The 19513-nt window shown below is 45.2% G+C and overlaps 1 protein-coding gene across 2 annotated transcripts; it reads left to right on the top strand.

The window, feature by feature from the left end:
* Positions 1-71: 71 nt before the first annotated feature.
* LOC142965558 (putative E3 ubiquitin-protein ligase HERC4) lies at positions 72-19456 on the top strand. Of its 2 annotated transcripts, none has more exons than XM_076106535.1 (23): positions 72-385; positions 501-627; positions 736-812; positions 1161-1382; positions 1480-1571; positions 1710-1840; positions 6287-6411; positions 6494-6570; positions 6696-6787; positions 6963-7022; positions 7220-7325; positions 7551-7749; positions 11358-11506; positions 11620-11736; positions 11845-11943; positions 12160-12297; positions 12423-12572; positions 12688-12854; positions 12976-13042; positions 13156-13226; positions 17447-17630; positions 17777-17885; positions 18768-19456. In XM_076106535.1, the coding sequence occupies exons 1-23, from the start codon at positions 169-171 to the stop codon at positions 18983-18985; spliced, it is 2994 nt and encodes a 997-aa protein (XP_075962650.1). In that variant the 5' UTR covers positions 72-168; the 3' UTR covers positions 18986-19456. The 2 variants fall into 2 exon arrangements, with proteins under 2 accessions (XP_075962650.1, XP_075962649.1); XM_076106534.1 differs by having other exon boundaries at positions 12157-12297.
* The last annotated feature ends 57 nt before the right edge of the window (positions 19457-19513 follow it).

Genomic DNA, 19513 nt, shown 5'->3' with positions numbered 1-19513 from the left:
CTGCCTCTGACTCACTGGGCGTGTTATTTTCGTTTCATCATGGTTATAGGTTTTGTTTTCCTTTGCTCACAGCAAAGTATGCACAATGAACCACTCAAGTTTCGTTTCTGACTGACAGAGCTGAGTCATAAAAAGCAGCTGACGGTTCTCCAGAGACATTGTACCAAGATGTTTTCATGGGGAGAGAACTGCCAGCAGGGCTTTCGGTTGAAAGATGGCTCAAATATCTCAGCAGGCGATGGAGTTCACCTTTTAAACCTCGGCTTTGACATCACGGATCTGTCAGCAGGTCACAGCGTGCTCGCCTTCATCAAAAACAACGCTGATGCTGCCATCATTTGCACAAAAGAGAGCAAAGATGGGGGGAGAGTCAGAGGAAAACAGAGTGAGCATAACTTCCTTCTGAGCTCTTGCAAAAATAAGTTTTCTTATTCGCAGTAGTGACCTACAGTATAGAAGCTGCATCACTTACATGCAGTATACCTGCTGTGTTCTTTCAGAGTTTGTGAAGTGTAAAGAGAAGATTCAGGCCGTGGTTTGTAGTGATGATGATCTGGTCACACTGCTTTCTAAGGAAGGACAAGTTCTCTGTGTGGACACAACTACAACTCGCACTTACATTCCAAAGTAAGCAGAAACTGTTTATTAATAGTCTTACAAAATCCTCACTTGGGTTCATGCTAGTCAGCTCTGAGTGTTTGAGCTTTGTTTTTTTTCTGTCTCTTGTCCTCTCAGGCCCCTGGAAGCTTTGTGTAACATACCGGTGTCTCAGGTTGCTTGTGGGAGCCAGCACTCAGTGGCCCTCACCAAAGGTACAGTGAAGTGTACAGTAAACTGCTACTAATGTACAAGCTTAAGCTTAAGCTCCTACAATATTTGTGGAAACTCTTCCTGGGGTCTAAAATAGTATCAGTCACATACTACCAGTAATCACTGCTTTAACGTTTGAATCCCACAACTGCCTTTTGTAAACCCTTTGTTGTGTTGACTTGGTGGAAAACAACACCTCAGCCAGCGTTGAGACAGGATGGTAAAGGTTGACTCAAAGTCCAATAATGGCTGGTATCACGGCATAGTACAAGATAACATCTGTTTATATAGCACTTGTGGTTTACAAAAGGCAAACAGGCCAGGGTGTCAGAAAAGTCATTTCTCCACAGGTGGTCAGGTGTATACATGGGGCCGGGATTCCAGGGGCCAGCTGGGTCTGGGGAGGAGCGAGCCCGGCGCCGACTCTCCCCAACACATCCGATCTCTGTCAGCACTCCCCCTGGTCCAGGTGGCTGCAGGGGGAGAGCAGAGCTTCGCCCTCTCTGTGTCCGGAGCCGTGTTTGGCTGGGGAGGAAACGACTGCGGGCAACTCGGTCTGGGAGACACAACAGGTAAAAATGAGAAAAAAAAGCAATCATTATATCTAATACTCTACTAATACTATTTCTGTTATATGTAAACCAGAATGCAATTTTTTCTCCCCAATAGACAGACCTACACCAACTCCTGTTCGTTACCTGAACACTAAGAAAACAATTTACATTTCCTGTGGAAAGGACCACACTGCCACTTTGACAAAGGTTAGACAAAAAAAGCTGTTAGCTGCCTCACCAATGCAGCCTTAACGCAGCACTAACTTCTTAGATCCCACAGAAATGGAAATATCTAACAAACCATAGGTGGGACGTTAAAATATGTTTGTCTGGCTGCTTCCTCAGAATGGTGCAGTGTTCACATTTGGCTCTGGTCAATATGGACAGCTTGGGCACAACTCATTCGGCGATGAACTACGACCTCGGCTTGTTGCAGAGCTCTGGGGGGCAAAGGTCACCAAGATTGCATGTGGACGGTACGTTACAATTATAAACTCTTACGCTGTTATTCTGAGTCAATTCAGTCTCATTAGCAATGCACTTCCAGCATGGTTTGACTATTTTCTGCATCTTCCAATTGTGACTTGTTTTGCTTAGAAATGCCAAAGTCAAAGGCACTATGTGAAGCAATTTACATGTATTAATCGCTTTGTATTGCAAATGTGCGAACGGATTGTTACGTAACTTAAAAACTGAGACCTCCCTGACCTTCTGGGTTGCCTATAACAGCATGTGGACCGATTTCTATGTAAAGGAATCGAGATGGTGTTGCCCTGACAATAAGCGGGATGAGACGTTTATGTGCACAGAGTATCTTGCCTTTCTTCAGCTCCCCTACAGCGCCGACAGTGTGCAGCTAACACACTAAACACACGCTAACATACTGTTTTGAGTGGCTGTTCTGACCGGTAAATTGGCAAGCTTGCCATTTGCAAATTACGTTATCAGCTAGCGTTACGAAACTACCAACGTCAGATCCACGCAGCTAAGTAGCAGCTAGCTTACCAACCTCAGTTTGCTTGGCGCTAATGTGTGCTAGCAACATCAGTTCACTTAATGGCCACCGTTATCATTAATGTTGGGAACGTAGAGGAGCGTGTTTGGTTTATCAGCATCTAAGAAATTAAATTCTTGACATCAATAGAAATATTAATGTCAGTAACAATTATTAATGATTATTAATAACAACAATGTATATAGATATATGTACATGTGTGAGTGTGTGTGTGTGGAAACAAAGGGGGGGGGGCCTACTCAAACAGTGATGGTACGTAACCTAAAAAGGGGCGTGTGAGCCTACAAGCAAAGATGGCGGAGTCTATTGACCCGCGACAAGATAGCTGAGAGGTGGCTACGTGTAACCACGTGGGACGGCGCACAATGTGGGTTGGGACAATAGATTACGCGACCACGTGTCTGAGAGGTTCACCCAAAATCAGTGAATCTAACTATGTGTGTGCGGGTTAGTAGGAAGAGAGGGAGAGAGAGAGAGAGAGAGAGCGAGAGCTCCGAGTGCGGTGCTCGGCGCTGCAGTGAGAATGTGAGGAACAGCTGATCACTCGTAAACTCTGCGGTCGGATTCTGAACCGACCGGTCACGCTTGTACGGTGATAGCGGTTCTAGATCTCACTCACAGAGCCGATTTAAAGAAGAGAGAATAAAACCAAAAACAAAATAAAAGAATCCCCAAAACAAACAGATCTTTATCACTGCGGTGAGATGCGAGTATTGCTCTCTTATCACCCCGAAACTCGGTCGGCGAGACGAGGCTCCGCCACCTTGGTTTTGGTCTTTGAAATGATAAAATCACAACCTCCACATCCACTAGCAGCGACGGATCTAATGCAAACAGTTATAGCAGGAAATACACAATATAACGGGACTCCGTGGTCCGCGATGCTTGCGCAATAACACGTTATAACACGACAGTAACTTAACGTAACAAGATACAGGAATAACAACGACATAAACGAATAGTCTAAATTAAGCTAATGCTATGCTAAGCTAAGCTAGGCCCAGATACCAGTAACTCTTACTTGTAGAAACTTCGTTCGGTAGGGTACGTTTCCCGTGGTGGGGATCACTCGGTCCTCGAGTAGCTGCTGGCTCTCGGTGGCGCGGCCTCGGGGCTGGCTGGCGCAGACTCGGCCTCCTCGCTGCAGAGAGGGGCTTTTTAACTTCGGCTGAGGGACGAGGTTTGGGTCGTCCTTCCCGGAAATCTTCGGCGAGGAACGATTGTTACCTTCTGCCGGCGGTGTGTACACAAAAAGGGTGGGAGAACGGGGCATAGAAGTTATCCGTTCTCGCACTACAGGATCCAAAACTCAAAATAAAACACAGTCTGTTCGACCAGCGAATGTTGCATGTGACCTGATAGGATTTGAGGAGGCCGCGGTTCCTCGTGGATGTTCTTGTCCCCTGGACGAGTCCGGGGTGAAGAGAGCCTTGTGGATCTCCTTACACCAGCGGTGTCTGGACGGAAGAGAAAGAATTCTAGCTGTGCTCAGGCTTATAAACCAGGTGGCACAACCAGTGGGGGGCCCTTTCTTGGCCAATGAGGGACCAGCATCAGGTTTCTGCTGTGCTGGGAGGTGTAGTCATTCATCTTGGAGTTTTCCATCAGACGTTGTATGACAGGAAGGAGCATGGGTGCTTCTAGACTAGGGCCAGATCCCAACATCCCCCCTTTGGTCTGAAGAGCGGGGTGCTGGCCACGGTCTTTAGAGCAAACCAAGGGCTGGCACGTGCATCCATGTGGTATCACACTGTCCATGTATTCCGGGAACCAAAAGCAGTGGTTAAAACAGTCAGTGTTCAGTGTTCATAGAGTTCATGGAGTTCAGAGTTCATAGGGTTCAGAGTTCATTGGAGTTCAGAGTTCATTGGAATTCAGAGTTCATTGGTATCTAGAGTTCATTGGTATCTGGGCTGATGACTAGGGTGGCATCTGGGCAGATGACTTTAACTACCTCTACCTACATCTACTATCATACACAATTCAAATCATAGGTGAGCAAAAACATTATTCCCAAATAATTCAATCGCTAATCATGATTTTGTGATAATCCTAGCATTGCGGTATAGTGTCAAAGAAAGTAACAACCCAAATAAAACAAAACAAAACACAAAAGAGAGAAGAGTAGAAAGAATAGAAGCAGGTGAGGGGGGAAACAGTGGTTACTGGTTCTACTCCTAGCCGGGACTGGAGTCCGTCGGCAGAGCCGTCGCAGTTTGGTTAAAACGTGGGGTTACGAATAGGAGGGAATCCAGTCTGGTCTGTAGCTTCTGGATGTATTTGTACATAATATGTGCGTTTATCTCTCTCTGATCGGTACAATTAGAGCGACTTCTATGTCTAAGTTTTAGGATCTATCGCTATTGGAATTGCGCTGCCAAGACTATGGGCCAGAGGTACCTGTGAGGGTTGCATAACAGTAGTGGTAGCAGATTTAAGGATTTTGTTAACACGGTCTAGGGTGACCAGCTAGGCTGGGGTTTAGAGCGGCTCAAGCTGTTGACAGATGAGCTGTTCTTTGATGAGGTCCTGCATTAAATCTGACTGCTACGGCATAGGTTATGTCTTCCTTGGTCACTTCTGGTAGAGTCTCTAAAGCATGCAAAGGGTTATTTATGAGAGTGGAGCGTAAGTTTACAGTCACAATGAAAGTTTTTCAGGTCTTGTAAATGTTCTGGTTGAAGTTGGATTTGTTAGCGGTTAGTGCATGCCCACAGGGCGAGTTGAAGCATGCAGTTAAACGTTAGTAGTCAATGGTAAGCTGGATTTTCTGGTTGGTTTCAACACTGGCTAGATTGGCGAGTTGCACTCCCTGCGAAGTGCATCTCTCTAAGTTTCTGTTGTCAGAGCCTTCCCCCCTCGAGCTGTTCAAGTGGCGAGGGCTCATACCACCACGTCACCGCCAGCACTCAGGGAAGCGTCGAGAACGGCTTCATTCTGTAGTGTGTCATGGCGGGTAATGATGACATTTCCCCCGCCCCTCCCCCCTAATTAGAGATGGAGACAGGTCCCCCGCGCAAATCAAGTTCAGTTCCCTAAAGCGGGGCAGGAGCTGGAAGAAAAACCTCGTGCACTAGGCATCTTCTGTCCCCTGCGGCACTGGCGACTTGACACGCCCGGGCGATGACTCGGCTGAAAGAAGGCGGTGGCTTCGTTGAACAAACTGGAGGTGGATCACGCTGACAGAGCAGGATAAACAAGGCTTAGCTGACAAAGGATTTTCCGAACTAGGGTGCTGGAAGGGCCTCTAAGGTTGTGGTACCCTAGAGGTGTATGCGAAAGGTGGGGGGGACACATTAGGTTCGTTTCTGACCTGGAATCGAGTAGAGCAAGTGTGTTATGGCCCCCCAGTATGACTGAAATATATATATACACAACGGGCATTGTCTTTGTGAACAAGGTCGCCCAAGAAGGTTAAAGAACAGGGGGGGGCGCGCAATTGGGAGTGGTCGTTTCAGGGAGTGTGCCGAGTTCTCTTCCCCACCCTACTAAGTAGACTTGAGCAGCAGAGGGGAAGGTCACTTGGCTTAGTCAGGTGGGCTGCGAGTCGGTGTCGGGTTTTCTGACGAGTGCGGTGGCATTACCTGATTTGGACTAGGGCCAGATCCCAACATTAATAACAAGGATTTTCTGAAAATTCCACGTAATACCTAGAAATATATTTTCTGATCAGTTTGCCAGACCTGTTAGGTTCATTCAAACACTTCAAAATGGCACAGAGAGCATGTTAAATAATCTTAACATTTTGAAAAAAGTTATTTTTACTGTTGCATTTGAGAACATCCCAGGAATGTTTCTGAAATACAGGCTTGGAGGCTGTAAATAGAGGCTTGGAGGCTGTAAAACTCCTGAAAAAGCATCTTTGTTGACATTAAAATACTGTTTTGCGTAACGGTATCTCTATCAGGCATCACACATTAGTGCTGACGGACTCCAAGAGGGTCTACTCCTTCGGGTGTGGAGCGCAGGGGCAGCTGGGACACGGAGAGGAGAGTCATCCGTCCGTGCCGCTACCGGTTCAACTGCCACAGGGTAACTACGTTCCTAAAATAACTGAAATAATTTCATTTTTATTTCAGAGACAGAGATAACTTTTATTCTGTTATCATTCCAGACACCACTAATGGTCCTAAAATTGGAAACATCTACGCAGGAGGAAACTGTTCGTTTGCAACGTCCACGTCTGTTAAGGTACCAATACAAATACAGTACATATTATAATTGTGGGAGTTGTAATAATACCTTAACCCCCAATTTATACATATGAAGTCATTGTTTGACACCAAACATGAGCCTTTATCTTGATTCTTTCACAGGAAAGAACTGCCAGTGTCAGCAATGTAACACATGATGTGATTGACAAATGGGTCTCTCAATGTAATTCAAAGTCATGGAAAAAGATCAAATGGTAAGTACAATGCATTTATCGCATATAACTGGTTGTCTGTTAAATCTATTAATACTCTATTCCCAGTGTTATTGACTAACCACATAACTGTCACGACTTAAATTAATCATTTGGTTCCAAAGCTTTTAACACAGTTTTCTCAGTGCAACGGACTGAAAATGTTAAATCTTCACAGGGAAATCCACATGACGTTCTCCTCTGCATCCTGTCTGAATACAAGCTTCCTTGAGCAAAGGTGAACACAGTATAGCTTTGCATGAACACTTCTTCACACGTGATAAATGTCAATGACGTTGGTGACCTCTTGTTTGCGCCATTATCAGGTCGAACTTTCAGTTTGTCCAATATTGGTTTATGGCCGAACACCACTGTGCCTGGGTAGCTGTTCTGAATGTGAGCTTATCTTTATTTATTTATTTTTTGTGTTTTTAGCAAAGACAAACATTTCCAGACTTCACCAAAGTACTCGGGCTTGAACATGTCAGCCGCACGACTCGCTTTCGAGAAACTGGTGAAGAAGGACAAGGTTTTCACCGAGGTACTGTATAAAACTAAAATGTGTGTAATGTGCACGAAGGGTTTCAAAGTGATCTACTTTGAGTATCCCGTATGTGTTGCTGTTAAAAATGGTACATTGAGATAAACTCTGTAGGCTAATTACTCTCAATACAGGTTCATAATATGTCTGCTAACTTGTCTGAGGCGTTGACTCAAATGATCAAATCCCGTTATTTTTCCCTTGCTGTCCTTTTCAAACCAACAGGTTGAGGCTGCTGTCCTGCTCTTGCTTCCTTCCCTTGAGAAGAAGCCATTGGGGGTGGAGGGGCTGAGGATCTATCTGCTTCTCAATGAGCTCTTGCATGTGATCCAGAGCCACGAACAGCGTCGAACAAGCACAACTCTCGCTAAGGCGGTCGCTGCTGCCGTCCTAAACTTGTCTGCTGACAGTCTCCAGGTCATAGGTACTGTCACATCACTAAAATATTGTTCATGATAACACATTGTACATTAAAGTTAAAATCCTTGGAGGTTTCCGGTTCCGCCACTTAGAGGATGACAGCTTCATTTTTGAGCTGGTGAAATAACCCCAAAAATGGTAGTTTTGTCAATTCTAGTACAACTTCTGTTTAATAATGTAGAAAGAGGTTACTACTAGAAGTAGGACAACCACAAACGTGATAGAATACGATCCCGAACTGGGACAAGACAGCCAAAGCAGCTCTCCACGCCTGTACTCACATGACGAGGATATCTCCGAAGCTAGCCTGCGAAGCATTCTCAATGAACTTCGGGAATTCAGAAGAGATAACAGGGTACAACTTACTGACATCAAACAAGAATTGAAGCGAGCAAATGACAGACTGGACGAGGCAGAGGGGAGAATCGATGTATCTGAGACTTTGCTTGAAGCAACATCAACGCTAATCAAGCGGCTAACGCAGCGCCAAGCTTATCTGGAAGCCAGGCTGATAGACCAGGAGGGCCATAGCTGTGATATTGGAAGTATTAATTTATCTGATCATGCACCTTTGTCCTGCACTGTGCATATTAGCGATAAGGTAGGAAAAACATTGTGGTGGTTACATGCAAGTATCCTAAACAACCCGCAATTTAAGACTCAAAGGAAAAAGGCAATACAAATGTTTCTTGAAGAAAATGATAACAGGGAGGTTGACTCAGTTATAGTATGGGACGCCTTAAAAGCAGTCAGGGGGAGAATTATATCTTTCTGTGTCCATGAAAAGAAATAAAAACAATTAAGACTACTAAACCGTATTGAAGAATTAAAGGATCTTGAGACACATCATAAAAGGGAACAAAAAACGAATTTGCTAATACAAATATTATACTCACAGGAAAAAAGATGATATTTACAAAACAAAAATATTACGAGTCAGGCTCAAAATCAACAAAACTTCTGGCGAGAAAGCTGCAAAAACAACGAGCGGATAGCACAATATACAAAATAAGGGACCTGGATTCTAAAACTATATACTATAAACAAGATGAATTTCAAAAGTATCACAAATCTCTATATACACAACCACAGCTAGAGGGCGAGCAACAAATTGACAAATTCCTCAATTCTCTCAACCTCCCTGTTATATCAGCAGAACAAAATCAGATATTAACAGATGCGGTAACTGAGACAGAACTAAACAGCGCCATCAATAAGTCACCCAGTCCGGATGGTTTTCCTTCATAGTCGTATAAGACATTTCGCTTTGAGTTCATGCCAAGCCTTCTTAGGGCCTGCTATATAACTTTAAAAGATGCCAAAATGCTTCCATCTTGGAGCGAGGCAGTGATCTCTGTTATCCACAAAGAAGGAAAAGATTAACTAGAATGTGGATCTTACCAATCTCGGTGTTAAATGTTGACTACAAATTATACACAGCCTTCCTTGCCAAAAGACTGGAAAAGATCCTTCCTCAACTTATACATAATGACCAGACTGGCTTTATCTCACAAAGACAAACCCACGATAACATCAGGCGATCACTGCACATCCAACAGAATAATCTTGAAGCCTACCTAGTCAGTCTGGGTGCTGAGAAGGCCTTTGATTCAGTGAGCTGGCCTTTCTTCTAAAAAGTCCTTGAAAGATTTGGCATACACAACAATTTTATTAAAGGCATTCGTACTCTATGCTAGACCATCGGCCTGGATAGAAATAAATGGGTATCTCTCAGATACCATTACGTTAGAGCTTGGATCAAGACAGGGATGCCCAATTTCTCCAATGCTTTTTGCACTTTATATAGAGCCTCTTGCACAGTGGATGAGACAAACAGAAAGCATCATAGATATTTGCATAAATGGATCAGACGAGAAGGTGGCCCTGTCCGCCGATGACATCTTGATCTATTAAATACCCTCTCTAACTCTTTTTTTAAATTAATGAACCTGCTAAAAACATTTGGTAGATATGCAAGATACAAACTAAATCTGCAAAAAAAAAACTTATTTAGATTTGTATCTGTACACCTCTTAAATACATTAAAGATACATTTTACCTTAACTGGGACCAGAAATTCTTGAAATACTTAGGAATACACTTTCTGAAAAAAATTTCAACCTTGGCCAAGATAAATTACAAACCCACTCTTAACAAAAATTATAGATGATATACATAGATGGAACTCTATTTCTTTACTCGGCCTACGTCATAGAATTGCCTCTGTAAAAATGAACATTCTCCCACGACACTGCACAACATGTTTAAGAAAAATGGGGAAGCGAAGGTAACCTCTTAATATCAAATGGGGACTGGTTGGATGTGTGTAAATTTCAGTAGAAATGAACCAATTCTAACGTGTGGCGGGAATTTGGGTGGAAGTGTGTTATTCGTTTCTTCATCACACCGAAGCAGAAAGCACATTTTGCTGGAGGGGATGCCACATGTTGGAGACGGTGTGGGGCTGGGGAAGCAAATCACTGGCATGTATTTTGGGAGTGTCCAGTGATAAAAACTTTCTGGGCAGAGTTTCATAAAGCATTAAAATTCATACTTAACACTGACCTGCCCCATTTTTCGACATTATTTTTTGAAAAACTGATTTTCCAGCAAGGCGTCCAGATGAATACACGTTTGGCAATTAAATAACCGTTTGTAAAAATGCGCTCACAAGGCACTAGTTGCTTCCTGAGCCCCCCACGATACAGGAGGATTCAGACCACCCAGCTGAGCATGAGGGACTAGCAGGAAACAATGCATTCATGTAATCATGCACAATGTTATCTCACTGATAACAGCCTCACACTCTCTCTGCTGGTCATCGCGGGGCGACGTCTATGGAAGTGTATGAGACAATGACTCTACTTCTCACTTGATTTATTCCCGCGGTAAACATTGTAAACATGAGTTTATGGTCTCAATGTCTAGTTTCAAGTCTTCTTCAATACATCATGATGTTCATTTAGTAAATGATGCCATTTAGAGTCAAATAGACCATAAATTAGGCTCTGCTTAAGGGCGGGCTTACTGTGATTGACAGGTCGCTATACGACATTACCTGGTCTGGGATTTGTCCGTATTTTAGTCTTACAACTTTAACTCTTTCACAGTGTGTTTTCAGTTCATAAAAGTTCATTTTAACATTTGTTGTCGCCTAAAAATGTCTTGTTCAGCGTTTGGTTGTACTTCGCTCCACCCTCTCGTGTCACTTCTGGTTGCAAAAAGCCAAGATGGCAACGGCCAAAAAGTCAACCATAACTTCTAATCTAATATAAAAGGCAAGCGTACGTTCTGTTTGTTTTTCTGATGAGAGGAAAAAAGGAAAGCCTGTTAATTCCGCCTGAATACATATATTTTGTCTCATTTATGAAATAGTTGATGCGTATATGTTTTCAACAACACATGCATGAAACAAAGTTATGATTTATCAAACGTATATCTCTTTGAAATGGCTGGTTCACCGATTCAAGATAATACAAGGTGATGTAGAAATGGCAGTAAAAATGGTCAACGTTGCTTTAACACTGCTTTAAGATAAAGCTTTGGCATCTGCTCAGCTGTTAAATGCTCACTGGCGTTAATGTCTGCAAATCTCCATGTTGTCTTCCTCAGGGGACTGGTGGTCCTCACTGCCGCCCTCCACCATGGTTGAACATGTTAATGTGTGGAAGCAGGCTCTCTCAGTGACCCTGCCCTCTGAGCCTGTTCCTCGCAACTCTGGAGTCAGAAACCTGCTGCTAGTCCTCCAGTACATGTACAACGTTAGTATCACTTATCGGCCGTGTTTTCTATGAACGTCACAGCATAATCCTATACACTTTTTAATTTGCTGAACTGTTAATTTGCTGAACCCTAATAAACACTTGTTTAAAAGGTCAACAGCAGGACTGCAGAACCTCAAAGGATGCCAGAAACCGACTTCTGTTTGTTGATTGACAAAAACTTTCTAATTAAGGATCTGGAACTTTGGATTTTTCGGTCACAACTCAAGGTAAACAGAACACATGGTTAAATAATGTGTGAGGTAAAGCCATGATGCTGTCCCTCCTTCTGGGAGGATGATCTGTAATCTTGTTTTTTTTTCTCCTCCCCTTTTCAGAATTTGCATATTGAGCCACTTATCCTGTTTAGCTTTCCAATTCTGATGGATCTGGAGTCAAAGAAATTTGTTTTTGACATGAATGCTGAGTACACCAAGGTAACTGAAGCCTTGAACTGTGCCTCATGAGAACTAACCTTGACCCACAATACTGTCAAGATCAAGAAATCTCCAGAAAACCCTGTGTTTTTTTCAGTGTGTGTCATTGCAGTATGATAGAATACATGTTCTCTGTGTGAGAAACACTGAAGTTAGCTGACAGTCACATAACACAAAAGTGGTATAATAATGAAATCTTGAACTGTATTCCAGAAGAAAGCACAGTACTCTTTGGATCTGTTTTGTGGATTCAACGAATATTTTGATCTGGACCTGAAGCGAGCATCGGTTTTGGAAGACACCTTTGAACAACTTGCTGCTGCTGATCCTGATGAATACAAGTTACCACTTGCGGTAAACATGTAGTATTGATCTGATAGCCACAAGTCTCACTTTAAATCTTGCATTGTTGTATAGGTACTCTTGTATAAGTTACTGTATCAGGAGCAAAACTTAGTTTGTGCCATTTTGTCCTCCAGGTTTATTTTGATGAAAACTTCACAAACGTAGATGATCAGTATCTCTACAGAAAAGACTTTTTTCACGAAGTGTTTCATGAGATGATGTCAGCTGAATCTGGGATGTTCATGTTCAACGACTCCAAAACACTGGCATGGTTCCCCTCCAAAGTAAGACTTTACATCTTCATACAGGAAAAACAAATATTCAATTCAGATCTTAAATTATTATCATCCTATTTTTTTCTAGTTTTCTGATATAAGTTTTGTCTTCCATCAACACCAGGCAACAGAGGAGGACCAGAGATACTTCCAGTTTGGGGTTCTGTGCGGATTGGCTTTGTACAACCAGTACATCATACACTTACCCTTCCCGCTGGCTCTGTTCAAAAAGCTGCTGGGTGTAAAGCCCTCACTGGGGGACATGATCGAATTCAGCCCATGCGTTGGAGAGTAAGAGGAAATTAATATATATTTTAATCACAAATGTTTGGTTACAGTTGACGTCTGGTCAAAACATACTGGAAACCCTTTTTTTTAATATCTTATGTATTATCTCTTATTTTGCTTCTAGGAGTCTGCTGAACATCCTGGAAGTCTGCGAAGATGATGTCATTAAAAACCTCTACATGGACTTTGTAGTATGTGTTTTACAGAGAGTCAATAACATATGTCCTTCCTCCTCTTTCTGAAATCTATCATTTCTCAAAGCAGTGACATCACTATCTTCTTCTTTCTGATAACTGATCAACAGATCAACTGGGATGGCACAGAGGTTGACCTTGATCCTAAAAATCCAGAGAAGCCACTGACGGGGGAAAATAAGTAAGGACCATGCATTTTTGTGACTTTCTTGTGTGCTTTGTTATTTGACAATAATTAAAGGAAAACACTCAATCAGCTTCCTCCGCGAATCGCCACCTTAACGTGGTGGAGGAGTTTGAGTGGCTCAGTGATCCTGGGAGCTATGTTGTCCGGGGCATTAGCCCCTGGTAGGGTCTCCCAAGGCAAACAGGTTTCAGGGGAGAGCCCAGACTAAGAGTGGTTCAAAACGACCCTTATGACAGTTGGCCCACGGACTTCAGCCACCTCGCCTGGACCAGGGAAACCGGGGCACCCTCCCAGAGCCAGATCCAGGAGGGGAGCTCGTAGGCGAGCGTCTGGTGGCCGGGTCTTCGCCCATGGGGCCCGGTCGGGCTCAGCCCGAAGAAACACCATGGAGCAGCCACTCTGTGGACTCACCACCCGCAGGGACAAGCATCGGGGTCGGGTGCAATGCAGACCGGGCGGCAGGTCGGGCGGGAGGCCTGGGCATGCCGATCGCCGGCAGCATAGACTAGCTCTAGGGATGTGGAACATCACCTCGCTAGCGGGGAAAGAGCCGGAGCTGGTGCAGGAGGTGGAGCGATACCAGCTAGATATAGTTGGACTCACCTCCACACACAGCGTTGGCTCTGGAACCAAGCTCCTGGAGAGGGGTTGGACTTTGTCCTTTTCCGGAGTTGCCCAGGGTGAGAGGCGCCAGGCGGGAGTCGGGATACTCACGAGCCCCCGGCTGAGGGCCGCTGTGTTCTCCCCGGAGAACGAGAGGGTCGCCTCCATGCGCCTACGGGTTGCGGGGAGCAAGGCTCTGACTGTGGTTTGTGCTTATGCACCAAACAGCAGTTCGGAGTATCCGGCCTTCTTGGAGTCGGTGGGAGGGGTCCTGGAAAGGGCGCCGCCTAACGACTCCATAGTTCTCCTGGGGGACTTCAACGCTCACGTGGGCAATGACGGAGAAACCTGGCGGGGGGTGATTGGGAGGAACGGCTTGCCCGATCTGAACCCGAATGGTGTTTCGTTATTGGACTTCTGTGCTTGCCACGGTTTGGCCATAATGAACACTATGTTCGAACATAAGGTGGCTCATAAGTGTACCTGGTACCAGAACACCTTAGGCCGGAGATCAATGATCGACTTTGTAATCGTATCATTTGATTTGTGGCCGTATGTCTTGGACACTCGGGTGAAGAGAGGAGCAGAGCTGTCAACTGATCACCACCTGGTGGTGACTTGGATCAGATGGCAGGGGAACGGTTGGAAAGACCCGGCAAGCCCAAACGTGTAGTGAGGGTGAACTGGGAACGTCTGGCGGAGGACCCTGTCCGGGAGGTCTTTAACTCCCACCTCCGGAAGAACTTCTCACACATCCCGAGGGAGGTTGGGGACACGGAATCCGAATGGACCATGTTCAAAGCCTCTATTGTGGACGTGGCCGCTAGGAGCTGTGGCCGGAAGGTCTCCTTCAAGGCCTGGTTGGCCCAGGGGTCTCCTGAAGCAGCTGACAGGTACCGGCAGGCCAGAAGGGCTGCATCTGCGGTGGTCGCGAATGCTAAAACTCAGGCATGGGAGGAGTTCGGGGAGGCCATGGAGAAGGACTTTCGGTTGGCCTCAAGGAGGTTCTGGCAAACCATCCGACGGCTCAGGAAGGGAAAGCAGGGCTTACCCCAGGCTGTTCTCAGCAGGGGGGGGGGGAGAACTGCTAACCCGGACGGGGGACATCGTCGGGCGGTGGAAAGAGCACTTTGAGGAACTCCTAAACCCGACCAACATGTCCTCTGCAGAGGAGGCAGCGCCTGAGGACCTAGGGGGAGACTCACCCATATCCCTGGCAGAGGTCGCTGAGGTAGTTAAAAAGCTCCTTGGTGGCAAGCCGCCTGGGGTGGATGAGATCCGCCCTGAGATGCTGAAAGCGCTGGACATAGTTGGGCTGTCCTGGCTGACACGCCTCTTCAATGTCGCATGGGGGTCGGGATCAGTGCCCATGGAATGGCAGACCGGGGTGGTGGTTCCCATCTTCAAAAAGGGGGACTGGAGAGTGTGCTCGAATTACCGGGGTATCGCACTACTCAGCCTCACGGGGAAGGCTTATGCCAGGGTGCTGGAAAGGAGGCTCCGAACGCTTGTCGAACCTCGGATTCAAGAGGAGCAGTTCGGATTCAAGAGGAGCAGTGCGGATTCCGTCCTGGCCGTGGAACAGTGGACCAGCTCTTTACCCTCGCAAGACTACTGGAGGGGTTCTGGGAGTTTGACCAACCAGTCTACATGTGCTTTGTGGATTTGGAGAAGGCTTTCGACCGGGTCTGTCGGGGGTTCTTGTGGGGGGTGCTGCGGGAGTATGGGGTGCCGGACCCGTTACAACGGGCGATCCGGTCTCTGTACGACTGCAGTAGGAGCTGTGTCCGCATTCTTGGTAATAAGTCAGACACGTTCCCGGTGGGTGTTGGCCTCCGCCAGGGCTGCCCTTTGTCACCGGTCCTGTTCGTGACTTTCACGGACAGGATATCTAGGCGCGGCCTCGGGGCGGAGAACGTCAGGTTCGGGGGTCTCGGGATCGCCTCTGCTGTTTGCAGATGATGTGGTCCTGTTAGCCTCCTCGGATCATGACCTCCAGCATCCACTGGGGCAGTTTGCAGCCGAGTGTGAAGCGGCGGGGATGAGAGTTAGCACCTCCAAATCTGACGCCATCTGAGGCCATCTCTGCCGGAAACCGGTGGATTGCTCCCTCCAGGTGGGGACGGAGTGCCTACCTCAAGCGAAGGAGTTTAAGTATCTCGGGGTCTTGTTCATGAGTGAGGGTAAGATGGAGCGGGAGATCGACAGGCGGATCGGTGCAGCTGCAGCAGTAAAGCAGGCGCTGCACCGGACCGTCTTGGTGAAGAGGGAGCTGAGCCGGAAGGCAAAGCTCTCAATTTACCACTCGGTCTACGTTCCTACCCTCACCTATGGTCACGAACTCTGGGTCGTGACCGAAAGGACAAGGTCGCGGCTACAAGCGGCCGAAATGAGCTTCCTCCGTAGGGTGGCCGGGCTCAGCCTTAGAGATAGGGTAAGGAGCTCGGTCATCAGGAGGGAGCTTGGAGTCGAGCCGCTACTCCTTCGCGTCGAAAGGAGTCAGCTGAGGTGGTTCGGGCATCTAATTAGGATGCCTCCTGGACGCCTCCCACTGGAGGGTTTCCAGGCACATCCAACTGGGAAGAGACCCCGGGGAAGACCCAGAACACGCTGGAGAGATTACATCTCCCAGCTGGCCTGGGAATGCCTCGGGATCGCCCAGAACGAGCTGGAACATGTTGCCGGTGAGAGGGAGGTCTGGGTCAGCCTGCTTGGCCTGCTGCCACCGCGACCCGACCCCGGATAAGCGGAGGAAAATGGATGGATGGACACTCAATCAGCATTAATAGATGAGAACACATCAAAGGTTTCTGGCAGAGGCTGATTTTAACACGCCAGATGGTTTGTTACACAGAACCATCTGAGAAACAATGGAAACTGTTTGGAAAAGGGCAGGCACTTTCAAAAAACAGTAGCAGGTGATTTAATGAACCATCTGTATTACAGTCTATCATCGGCCAGCTTCAACCAATCAGCAGACTATCAGCCGAACCAGTTGGTAAAACAAACTCTTGCCGAAGCCACTCGGGAGAAGAGCAAAAACATCTTTCCCACCTAGAAAAGCCTTCAATGCCGTTCGCTGCTCTTCTTTCAATGGAAAAAAACCTTTCCAGTTCTGATATAACTGATCCTGTTGAGACATTTCTCTGAAATCATCTTTCTGCTGCGGACCTGAAAAAAATCATGCTTTAATTTCATTCCATCTGTTTTGATTTTTGTAACTCTATAATCGTCACTTATTAAAAATTAAATCTAAACTCAGTCTTATTATGCTTATTGAGGTGAAGGAAGTAATGCAGATATCCTCATAGCAATTATTTAGGGCAACCAAACTATTATCAGTAGAGTTGACATGAGGATATAACTGTGTATCATCTGCATAGAAATGAAAAGATTGATAAGATCTACTAATTATGTGAGCAAGAGGAGGCATGTTAAAGAGAAAATAATGAGGCCCAGAGTCAATCCTTGAGGTACACCACAAGTAAGTTTTGTGGACGCGGAAATTAAGCTACCATAGTTCCGCAGGAAAATACAGAGAGATAGGATTTCGATCACACACTCGCTGCTCCGACCTTTTTGTTGAAATGCAACTTTAATCTGCTAAACAGGAAGGAGTTTGTGGATGCCTACGTGAATCATGCCTTCAACACATCAGTGGAGGGCGTGTTTCAGGAGTTCAAGCGAGGCTTCTTCCAGGTGTGTGACCAGGATTTGGTGAAGCTGTTCCGACCAAAGGAGCTGCAGGAAGTGCTGCTGGGCAAAGACTTCCATGACTGGGCAAAGCTGAAACAGGTACATTCTAAAACAAGAGCTCTTTGCATTCTAGTTTTCTCTGCAACTGATTTATTGCATCCTCATCCCTGCATCGCGCTTGATTTGAATACTAAAAATGATCTTGAACAGAAGTAATTGTAACAAGTCTGTGTCACTGTAATTAGAACACAGGTTATAGGGGGGTGTACAACACCACACCACCACACCCCACCATACAGATGTTTTGGGAGGTTTTTGATGAACTAACTGAGGATCAGAAGAAAGCTTTCCTTTGTAAGTATTGTACCTGATTTTGACATTTAAAAACAATTACAATTTATTATTTTGACTAGACTTGCTATATACGTGCTGAATAAAGAGAAAGCAAATAATCATCAGAATCTTATTATCAATAGTGTTTTGTTAACCAGAACTATTTTAATCTAGATGGTTCATAAATGTTTTCACATTTATTGTTGTCAGCCCGCTCTCACAAATTGTTGTATGAATGACACAACAATTTGTAAGTCATTTTGCATGGAAGAACGAAATTTTTGCATGTCATGTTGTACGCCACGTCTGTACTGAGTGCAATGTAAATGCATCCAGATTTTATGCTACGTTCTGAACTAGTGCCAGGAGACCGGTGTTCGAGACGGGTCGTAAAGTTTTTGTTTTTTTAAAGCGGCGTTAGTGGCGTATGTGACGTGTTCTCCTGTTTTCATGTGTACTTTACTTAGTTTAGGTACTTATTTAAGCCCAACCATGATGTTTATCCTAAACCTAAGTAAATGGTTTTGTTGTGTTAACCTTAATGCGGCCGTTACCGTAGTTTTGTTGCCTGGTAAGAAAAGCCTAAAATGCGAAGCAATGACACGTGGTGACTCATGCTTGTATACACCTTCCCATGAGATCGGGTTGATTCTGTAAACTCGGTATCTGGTAAGTCTTTTGTCGGAAAAAATGCCCTTGCGGAGTGGGTGATGTTTTACCAGCAACTTTGGTTGCCTGGAGTCAATCAAACAACTGTTGTCCTTAGCATAAGCAGCGACAACATTATGTCTAGCTCAAATGTCTAACTTTGGGGAAGGGCAGTGCAAAGCTTAACACTTAGGATGTCACAAAAATAAATGGAAAGGCAAGAAACTCACTGATTACCACGTTCCCCTCCACTAGGGTTCGTGACTGGCTTCGAAAGGGTGCCCATTCTTGGCATGGAAACGATCAAGATGACAGTCCAAGTTAAAGGAGTTGGGGACCTCTCTTATGACAAGTACTACCCTCAGACACATACATGTTCCTCAATCCTAGAGCTGCCCTTATACTCAACCAAGGAGATCATGCAAAGCAAGCTTACTGAGGCCCTGAGCAACAATAGAAGAATCTACAAGTGATGGAGGGTCTGAGCTGTGACTGTATCTGTACTGAACAGAGGACTTAACATTGTAATAGAGCACTTTGTAAATGGCTGAACAAGGAGCAGCCTTTGTAGCTACTGCTAATATTACTGTGTATTCACAAATGTGAAGGGTTTTATATTCTTTATAATGAAGATGTGTGGTGGATGTACATCAAAAATGGATGATTCATAATGAAAACATGGATATAGATAGTGTATATGTATAAACTGTATCTGTTGCAGGGGAATCTTAAGTGATTTTACAAGTGTCGCATCTCCTCGGGCAATAAAGAGTGTGATAGTTTGTTATTTGGGGGCCAAGTTGCACAAAAAGTATTCCATACAAAATAGATGTCAATAGCAAAGCATACTCCTCTCTAATAGAGACTTTAATGTAAGAAAATGTTTGCTACATGTAACGTTTTTTCATGTTGGCGCAATAAAAAATGAAACTTGTTTAATTCAACTGCAGCATCTCTTGCATAACTTCAGACACTAAAACTTTGAGCACAACCGTCCACTT

This window comes from Anarhichas minor, unplaced genomic scaffold (assembly GCF_050575085.1).
Source record: "Anarhichas minor isolate MPS153535 unplaced genomic scaffold, ASM5057508v1 ptg000034l, whole genome shotgun sequence".
Classification (NCBI taxonomy): domain Eukaryota; kingdom Metazoa; phylum Chordata; class Actinopteri; order Perciformes; family Anarhichadidae; genus Anarhichas; species Anarhichas minor.
This window is presented reverse-complemented; position numbering and strand designations above follow the sequence as displayed.